The 10603-nt window shown below is 37.5% G+C and overlaps 1 protein-coding gene across 1 annotated transcript in view; it reads right to left on the bottom strand.

Moving 5' to 3' along the window:
- COL19A1 (collagen, type XIX, alpha 1) overlaps positions 1-10603 on the bottom strand; it is a 669215-nt gene that overhangs the window by 116014 nt on the left and 542598 nt on the right. Inside the window, exons 17-19 of the mRNA XM_006899482.1 lie at positions 3885-3920; positions 898-933; positions 751-804 (exon numbers count right to left, since the gene is read on the bottom strand). Coding sequence (XP_006899544.1) covers positions 751-804; positions 898-933; positions 3885-3920 — 126 coding nt within the window. The remainder of the gene's footprint in view (positions 1-750; positions 805-897; positions 934-3884; positions 3921-10603) is intronic.

Raw genomic sequence — 10603 nt, 5'->3', positions numbered from 1 at the left:
GGGATAATTGGGATGGGAGTGTCAGAGACAGTGCGATTGGCACAGGACAGAGCGGAGTTTAGGGCTGTTGTACATAGGGTCGCTGTGAGTCGCAACCGACTTGATGGCACATAACAACAACATGAAAAAAAAATACGTGTGTAGGCACACATACACATGCGCGCATGCTTTTCCACCATCCTGTCTTTTCTGGATGATACCAAACTGTGCTTTGGCCTTGCAAAGGTTGTGTCACCATCGAAACAAGTCTGCTTTCAGCCGCAGGTAATGCCTGAATAATTTGCCTTACCTATTGTCAAGGCATGCATGCATCACACTTCTCTCCCCAGCACCATCCTAACAGCTGTTCTTCCTTGGGACACTCCTGCACTCCTGCGGAATCCCACTGTGAAATTCAAGAATCCCAAGGCTTTATCATTTTGGCTCAGACACTGAATTTTAAATGCTGTTCCTTTTAAGGATACAGCTGAGGGCCATAGATTTACACGCATTGTTTACTCTTCACACTTTTAAAGGATGCTACTGTGAGTATGCTCTGAAAAAGAGTTTTAAAAATTCCCATTGTGAACCATAAGGCACAGTTACTACGTGTGTTATAAATGCAGCCGATAAAGGAACGTATCACTATGGAAACACGATCACATCTCTCAGAGTCTTTGTGAAGAAAATGAGCGGCATGCCAAAGTGCCTTGTTTGACACAGCAAAGGTTATATTCATAAAGTATTTTATAATTTAACTCAGTTCTATACCTTTAGTCCAGGGCTTCCTATTAAGCCAGGGGGACCAGGATCTCCAGGTTCACCCTAAAGATGCAGTGGGAATGGAAGGTAAATGGACACGTTCAATTTGCACTATAGCATTATGGTTGGAGATATGATTAGAGAATGTCCGATTACCTTGATTCCCTGTGAGCCTTTTGTTCCAGGTTCTCCCTGTAGAGAAAATAATCATATCCGTCATGCTTACATTCAGCTGGGGGAAGGCATCACTAATACTTTAATTAATTTACACTGATCCTTATTAGCAAATAATAAAGGAGGTTAGTAACCAAAGTATGATGAAACAAAGGTGGGTTAATTCTAAAACATGACTTACTGTTAATAATTGTTAATAAGTAAGCAATCTCTTTTTATTTCTCTTTCTACTTTGTGACAGTTTACCCCCTCGTGTCTCTCTTGGCTCTGTTAACATTCTGTGCCATTTGCTATTACTGCGTTCTCTCTTCATTGACATTGTTATGACTTGCCACTGACTAATTTCATATCATAAAGTTTTAAAAACTTTAGATGGAGTGGGGAGTAGAATTTAAACTGTTGTGTCTTGGCAATTATAATATAAATGTAGTTAATTGGAAGAAAAAAATGGGGGAAAACTAAGTTTACACAAAGGAGAGTAAAATTAGTTGCAATGAGTTTGCTTTTATGACTTTGTATTACATTATTAAACCATGACCAAATGTTACAACTATACATTCATTATCCTTTGCTTTGTCTTGAAAACACTTTTGTTTCTCTCTTTTCTATAGGCATCTAAATTCCATTTGTCCTCAAGCCTACCAAGTCCTAAAAACAAGTACAAAAAAGCCTCTTATTTGGCTTTTTCTGAGGCTCAGCAGACTAAAATGTCTAAATCAAATGGTCTTGCTACCACTGTCCTCATGACTTATAATGGTGAGTGGGTCCTTGTTTACCTACGACAAGGCCAGAAGTAGACATTCCAAATTCCCATTCTTAGCCCCACAAATAATACTGCCTTGCTGATTCCCACTAGTAGATACAAGCAATTAACATATTCATTTTCCAAAGGTTCAAGTCCATCCAAAAGCAGGTCAGAAGAAAGGTTTGGTACATGACTTCTGAAAAATGAGCCCTTGAAAAGTTCTACTCTGACACACACTGGTGGCGATGAGTTAGTGTTGACTGGACGGCAATTGGTAACTGATACTGATCAGAAACAAAGTGCCTGTTAACCAAATTTTGTTTAAGCTCCTCTCCTTCCTAACAGTCCCTCAATTCTGGTCCATCTTCAGTTTGTGTCAGCATATGACTGCTCTAAATATCATCCAGAAAACAGGCTGACCTTAACATATTTCTGAATTACCATCCACTGGTGCCATCCTTTCACTCTACTTCATCACAACTAGATTCTTCAACTTTGTTTAAAGTATTCTCAATCTCTATAAAAAACTCCTCTCTTTCCCTATAATTTTGAAATACCTATAAATTTTATAGTTGAAATGTGGCAGCCCTTTTCCACATCACTATAGCCTCTTTCCCTTTCCTCCTTATCTTTTGGAATAAAGTTGCTCCTCATGAAAGGTGGTTTATTATTTTGTTTTAATCCACTACCCAGATGGGATTTGCTAGAATTAGCTAACAATGAGCTGTGGGCTAGAAGCCTCTTGGAATGTGTGAAGCAATTAGATTCTGAAAGGTGGTTTCTCTAATTTTGGTGAGGGTCAGGTGTGGACTATTTGTTTGTTTTGTTTTAAATTCACAATAGAGTGTGAACTGATTGGATTTGTTGGATTTAGCTAACAATGAAGCTTCTTGGTTTAGAGTCAACCAGGACCTGGTAGGTAGGCTTTGTATTTAAAAGGCAGTAGGGTCAATTAAGTCTCCAGTTTGAAGGCTCAGTGGTTGGATTCTGGAAGATAGTTTCTCTTTTCTAGGTAAGGGTCGGGTGTGGACTGTTCGGTTGTTGGTTGTTTTTTGTTGTTTTTTTTTCATTCACAGTTGGGTATGAGCTGATTTGATTTGTTGGACTTAGCTAAGAATGAGCTGTGAGTTGGAAGCCTCTTGATTTAGAGTCAACCAAGATCTGGTGGGCAGGGCAAGACTTGTATTTAAAAGTTGGTAGGGTCCTTGGGCCTGCTGCACTCAAGTCTGGTATTAATTGTGTTTGGGGTGAACATTCTTCTAAGTGGTACAGCAGTGGTCTGTCAGGTTGCTGTATTGAAGTAACTTGGGGTTACTGCGATGCTGAATGCTGTGTCACTGTTGTGTCAAATGCCATAGTGGTTACCCATTGTGGACAGTGTTTGGTGAAGCTCCCAGACTGATTCAGATTTGGAAGCAGGAGTGGCATCCACTTCCTAAAGCACATGCCTCTGGAAACTCTATGAACACAGAGAAATTACCATAGTTATAGAATAGAGTTCAGGTCTTTTGTTCACAGGGTTGCTATGAGTGGTAATCAACTTGATGGCACTTTAACAACAACAACAGTTCTTTGTTAGGAGTTGTGTGATGCCAACCTAACGACAGTCAGTTTGAATCACTAGCTGTGTTGGGAGAGAAAGATGAGCAATTTCCTCCTATGCAAATAACAGTCTCTGAAAATGTGATGGAGGGTCAGCTATGAGTTTCTTCTAGATTAACAAACAACAACAACAAATATTTTGATGAAATTGCTGTTTGGTTAATTGAACTTGTGTCCTTAACAAAACTTTTGAAAAAAAAATTATTTGTATTTTAGATATCCAAAGTGGGTTCTATGTTTTTGTTTTTTTCCAAGTAGAAAGAGAAATATTATCTAACACTGTAACAAAAAAGCTGGTTTACTGTGTATAGTGACATAGATTCTATATCAATTTCACACATGCAAATTCCATGTAATTTCATAAAGGTACTCATGTACAATCATAAATAGTAATGAATTAAAAACAACATATTAAAGTATCAGCATGTGGTAAAACTCGAGAACAACAAAATTTCCCAATTACCAACATGAGGTCAAAATTAACAGTAGAAAGATACAATACTCAGTAAGTTTCTTTTATCAAGTCTATTTTTATCAAATCTCTAGAGCAAATAAATGAGAATCAAAGAGAAAGAAATCAATGAAGCAGAAAACCCAGAACCACGATCAAACATCTACTTACTCTATCTCCCTTTTCACCTTTTGTAAAAGGGTCCCCCTAGGAAATAGACAAAAAAAAAACAAAAAAACAGAACCAGCCATAAACACTTTAAAATAAACTCTCCAAAACTGGGAATAGCTAAGTCCTGCAGGTCACACTCAGATCTCCACTGCTGACAAATCTCTAAAATGATCTGGAATGCCACACAGACTTCCAGTGCACCTTAAAAGGAGCACATGAGAATGAATTTTGAAATTTTCATATTCCCAGATAAACAAAGAATTAATAATTCTATAATATTGAATTAGAAGAATCTGGTTTGAAAAATAATGTATTAGAATTTTATAAATAAACTAGCATAATTTAAAAAAATATAATATTTCGAGATCCCAGATTGTTGAACATTTGGAAAGCTCCCCAATGACCAACTTTTAATGATAGAGTCCAATTTGGAGAAGAATGGGGATGAAGGCAACTGAGTGTGAAATGGAAGGAAATGAATTTGAATTTTTCCAGTTAAAGGGACTCTTTGGTGGTCAAATGGGTAAGGAATTGTGCTGTTAATCCCAAGATAGTTTAAAGCCACCAGCTGCGTCACAGGAGAAAGATGTGTCTTCTGTGTTATTTACAGCCTCTGAAAACTGCTGGAGGGTCAACTGTATGTTGCTTCCGACTCAATGGCATATAAACAATAAATTCGTTAAATAATTTATTATTTATAATATAAAATATAAAATTTATATTAAATAAATACAATGTAAAATTTATAATATAAATAATAAATTAGCTTAAGCATTAAAGATCATCATTTTAAAAAAACTTTACTGATACCCATTTTTAATAGCAATTACTTGGTTGAATTATTTAATAGGTGAATAACAGAACAAATCTGTGAAACTTATCAGGATTCTTGAATGAGTAAACAAATCATACTGATTTTTTATGCAATCATATATATATTGTTTTATAGCATGAATTACAATTGAATAATAATGGATAGCCAATTCATATTACATATTGCTTTTCCCTTCACTCAACTTACCTGTTATTCATTTATTTTCACTTCTATCTTCTTTCCTTCTCATCTCTGGTAGCCATCAATAATGATTTCACCTGTGTGCAAACCTTTCCTAGCTTTTTTGCAATAGTGGTCTTACACAACAATTGTCCTTTTGTGACTGACTGATGTTACTCAGCACAATTTTCTCTACATTCATCCAAGTTAATGCAATGATTCATAAATTTTTGTCATTACTCAGCATTGCATCATACTCCATCGTATGAATGTACCAGAGTTTCTTTAACCATTCATCAATGGACACTTTGAGTTGTTTTAATCTCTTTGCTATTGGGAATAATGCAACAATCAACATTGCATGTGTATATATTAGTTCCTGTCAAAGCTCTTATGTTTTAGGGATATCTATATATCTAGTAGTGGATTGCTAGATTAAATGGTATTCCCGGTTTCTACCTTTTAAGGAAGCACCAGACTTCTTTCTACAGTGGTTGCACCATTTTACATTCCCCTTGGCAGTGTGTAAGAGCTCTAATCTCTGCACAATTTTGCCAGCATTTGTTGTTTATGGTCCTGTTGAATCTAGCTATTGTTCCTGGGGTGAGATCTCTCATTGTTGTTTTGATCTGCATTTCTCTGATAGCTAAAGATCTTAATTAAGCCTGTCTTCAGGTGTTTGTGGGCCATCTTCTTCGGTGAAGTGTATCTTTCATGTTCTCAACTCATTCAGTAACTGAGCTGTTTTTTCCTTGTTGAAGGATAACTCTCACTGATCAACAATTTCCCCTATTTGCCTCTGACATAATTAGTAAAACAAGGATATGGTAAATATAGTTTTCCCACTTCAAGAATGATTGAATAGATTCAGAGGCGTTCAGTAACCAATTATCATGTTGTTGTTGTTAGATGGCACTGAGATGACTCCCACTCATAAAAGTGCAGAGCTCTCCACACAAACAGCTCGTAGCAGCAGATCACAAAAGGGCAAGGGTGCTCAGCAGAGCCCAGTGGACCCAGGTGCTGCTGTCTTCGAGCCCAGCACATGATCTCTATCTGTCAGAAACCTGCCTGAGGTCCACACCAGGCCAGGAAGTCCCCAACCCAGATGCTGGACCCAACTTCAAGAGCAGTAGAACTGTAAGGTCCTGTAGAAAAGACTCCACCCCATCTGTGTGTCAGGACCCCTGGGAAAGGACAGTGTTTGTTTCGAGAGCAGCGTTCCTCTAGGACTTCTCCTTAGTTAGGAACAATTCTTGAGTGAGTTGACAATTCCTTAAACATCCCCTTCATGCATGCTGCTCTTCCCAACTCTACAGTGTGTTGGGAAAAAACACTGACAACCCTCTAATTTTTTTTTAATGTTATGACCAACACACCATATAATAACCTCTGTTTGTGGATTTTACTGTAACAAATGCAAAACATGTAATTCACATGATAGTTTCTAGGGAAATGTGAATTTTTGTATATTTCCTATGTATTAAGGATTAAGGATGCAGTAGCTTGAAGTTAAGAATATCTTTGAGCTTAATAACATCAGGGAATACCATTTTGATGCATTGTTAAAGAAAACATATATAGGTATACATATGTATGTGTGTGTATTGTGTTCTTTCTATTGTATTTTACAATTCTTTGCTTACATAAATTGTACATGGTATATGTCTGAATATTGGGGGTGTTGTTCTTATTTTTGGTGGCCAGCTTGGTAGAGATTTTGAATATCAAGGTTCCTGTTAGATGTGCTGGAAATTTTTTTTTAAAAATAAGTCACTTTTCAATGTGGTCACTCTTCTTTGGTGTGCAGTTCCATATAGTGATTTTTGTATTAAAATATAGTGCCTTTCCCCCTTAAAGCAAAGTATCTTTGCTGTTTTTTTTGTGTGTGAAAATTCTTTCTAAATAAATAGATCACAAATATGTTGTTGTTGTTGTTGTTGTTGTTGTTATGTGCCATTGAGTCACTCACGACTCATAGTGACCCTACGTACAACAGCCCTAGACTCTGCTCTGTCCTGTGCCAATTGCACCGTCTCCAATACACCCATCCCGATTACCTCAGTCACTGAATCAATCTACCTTATAGAGGGCCTTCTCCTCCTGTGCTGTCCCTCCACCCTACCAAGCATGATGTTCCTCTCCAAGGACTGGTCACTCCTTACAACATGTCCAGAGTATGTTAGATGGAGCCTCAGAATCCTTGCCTTTAAGGAGTGGCCCAGTTTAACCCTTTCCAGGATAAATCTGTTTGTTTTCCTAGCAGTCCATGGTACCCTCAATAACCTGCTCCAGCACCACAGCTCAAAGGCATCAATTCTCCTTCTATCCCCCTTAGTCATTGTCCAACTCTCTGATGCATAACCAGTGATAGCAAAGACCATGGTCTGTATCAGATGCACCTTAGTCTCCAGAGAGACACCATTGTTCTTCAGTACTTTGGAGAGGTCCCTAACAGCAGACTTTCCCATGGCAATACGTCTTTTAATTTCCTGACTACTGGTGCCAGGAGTGTTGACTGTGGAGCCAAGCAAACTAAAGCTGTGAACAATCTCAATCTCTTCACCATCCATCCTGATACTGCTAATTGGTCCAGCGGTGATATATTTAAAAAAAGAACAGGATGGATCACTACCCTGTCTTATGCTTTCTTCACTATCTTTTCTATGCTTGGGCCCATTGTGGCAGCCACTGTGTTAATCCATTTTATTGAGGGTTACCTTCTTTTTAACTGAAGCTTTATTTTCCAAACATGTTATCTATCTCTAGGCATTGGTCCATCATATTGTGATGGACCCAAACATGTCCAAAGTACAGAAGAAATCTCTACATTATCACTTCTAAGAAACACTTCTTCCCAAACACATTTGTTCTTTTAGCAGTCTTTGGTATGTTTAATATTTTTCTACAAGATAATAAATAAAAAGTATCAATTTTTCTTTGGTCTCTTTTTCATAAACGAAAAACCAAACACACTGCAATTGAATTGATTCTGACTCACAGAAACACTTCATCAAGTTTCCATGATGATAAAGCTACACAGGAGTTGACAACTCACCTTTATATCTTGGAGCACCTGGTGGATTTGAACCACTGATATTTTTGGTTAACAGTTTAATATACTACACATTTTGCCACCATAGCTCTAGTTCTTATTCATAGCTTCATTTCCCCTAAAGTGATTTATCACATTTTATGTTTATTTTGGCTCTAAACTCTGTGGGTGAAGATTATGGTTTGGGGGAGTTTATTGTTCAAGATGGCTTTCTTTATGGGTCACTGAGGCAGGCACAGAGAAGAAGATTTTCTTCAAGATCCGTAAAAGGTGGGTCCTAGTTTAAACCCAGGCATCCTGATTATAGAACACGAGATTTGCTTTTTCAATCTTCTCGCTTTGACCTATAATTTGATTTCTTATTTAAGATTAATTCACTTTTTGTTCATAGGGTTGGTATGAGTCATATTCAACTTGACTGCACCTAACAACTCATAATATGAGGGCATCAAGTCAGACCTGCTGAATCAGAAATCTCATTCTAATAGAATTAATCCTTAAGTGATTAAAGTGCACATTTACGTTTCAGAATATAGCTCTAGCCTATAGAAAGCTCTTTTCTGCCCTACGAATCTTATCTTACCCAGTACAAGATGACCATATCTTACTGCTGGGTTGGCTGTGTGTGACATGGAAATTAACAAAGTTTGGTTGTCAGAGTGCAAACTGAGACAATGATCAATCATAGCAACTAAGAGATGGTGAAAGTCCAGTTGTTGTAGAGTCAATTTTTACTGACGGCAACACTCATTGTAACAAGAAAAGAATTGTGTTCCATACACTTTTTCAATGACTGAGTTTTCAAAGCCAGGTTGCCAAATTCTTCATTTGTATTTCCTCTGGCTGGCCCTGAGCCTCCAACATGCCATATGCTAAGAGGATCCAGTTCTGAGGTATCAGAAACAAGTTGGCAAGCAGAAATGGTAGCAATCAATAGGACTTGTTAAGAATTATGAGATTTCCCACTGTCAAAGAGAATCAGTTATGAAAGACCATTAAAGACTGTTACTTCCTGTAGTAATGAGAGGAGCTTCAGCTGGGTCCTAAGGGAAGCACAGTCCCTGAAGGTAGGACAAGCTGAGGGACATGGTTATTTATTGATCCCAAACCTGCTGGAAGACATTTGTGTCATAACTAAGGATGCTTATTTCATAAAGATGAAGCATAGGGAAAATTTGGCTTGCAAGTACTGTCTAGTCAACCCCTAGTGATCCTAAGAACAACAAATGGGAAACTTGTGATATCCTGCACCAACCTCATAATGTCCACCATGCTCAAGTCCATTGTTCTAGCCATTGTGGAATCCATCTCACTGAAGGTCATTTGCTAACTGTCTACTTTTCCAAGCATGATATCTTTTTCCAAGCACTGGCATCTCCTTCCAGCATGCCCAAGGTCTGTGAGATATAGGTTCATTATCCTTGTCACTAAGGAGTACCTCAATTCTAATTCCTCCAAGGTGGAGTTGTTTGTTCTTTAGGCAAGCAATGGGATATTTAATATTCTTCACTAACCATAATTCAAAGGCATCAGTTCTCCTTCAAGATTCCTTCTTCACTACCCATCTTTCACAGGCATATAAAACTACTGAAAAATATATCATGATTTGGGACAGGGACACCTTAGTCTTTAAACTGACATCTTTACTCTTTAGTACTTTGAAAGCATCTAGTGCAGCTCTGTTTGTCATGTAGGGCACCCTGGTGGCTTCGTATGTAGGGGAGTTTTGCTCCTAACCTAAAGGATGCCAAGTTATAATCAAGCAGAAGCCTTGTGGGAGATTGATGGGCAAGGTCTCATGTGATTTGTGGCCTCTGAAAACCCACTAGAGGGTCAGCTATGAGTTAGTTTTGATTCAACAACAAGGAGATGTTTTTACTATTTGTCATTTAGGCATTTTAATGACTTTGCTCTTTACTCTTTATTTCCCTGTAAATCAACATTCCCTGTAACTTAGAAAATAATGGCCTAAAGGTGATTAAAAAAAACACAACCAAAACAAACCAAACCGATGTTATACCCTTTAACAAAGATGAAATATTTTAGTTTGATTCTTACAGTATAGTTTTGTTTTTAGCAGCATTTAAACACCAAAACAAAGTCATTTTTGCAACATCTAGGATATCTCATCTCTTTAGATTGTCCCATTTGAGTATGAATGATGTGAAAGGTTTTATTTTTCTCAACAAAGGAATTAAGTTTTGAAGGAAGCCAGCCACAGTAATATTTAAAAAGTAGCTTAGGAAGTCACGTTGAACCTATAAAAACTAGAAAATGTTTCTCTTGAAAATATGTTGAGAGCAGCTATTTCAGCAAATAGATAAAAGTTTCCTATTTTTAAAATAAATTAGTCCTATTCTTTTGATTTTATTTTCATTTTAGCTACAATGTGTTCTTATAGTGGAGAAACTTAAACCCGCTGACAGGAGATGTGGGGAGTCTCCTACCATGAGATTTCCATCCCGTGAAAAATCCCCTGGAGGGTCAGGTAGGAGATAGTTCTGACTTGCTGGCTATGACTTTCTTTAGAGTAAAATCTCTAAGGAAACAGTGAAAAGATTGAAATTAAAATAGTCCCTATAGTTCTCAGCTGAATTAAACTCAAGTTTCTATAGTTCTCAGCTAGGTTAAACTCAGGAATTTTTAAAGCCCCACACCCAGGTATCCAGG

The sequence above is a fragment of the Elephantulus edwardii genome, unplaced genomic scaffold (genome assembly GCF_000299155.1).
Source record: "Elephantulus edwardii isolate Elephantulus edwardi_28Jun2011 unplaced genomic scaffold, EleEdw1.0 scaffold00258, whole genome shotgun sequence".
Taxonomy (NCBI): Eukaryota; Metazoa; Chordata; class Mammalia; order Macroscelidea; family Macroscelididae; genus Elephantulus; species Elephantulus edwardii.
The sequence above is the reverse complement of the archived record's forward strand: the minus strand, read 5'-3'. Positions and strand labels throughout refer to the sequence as shown.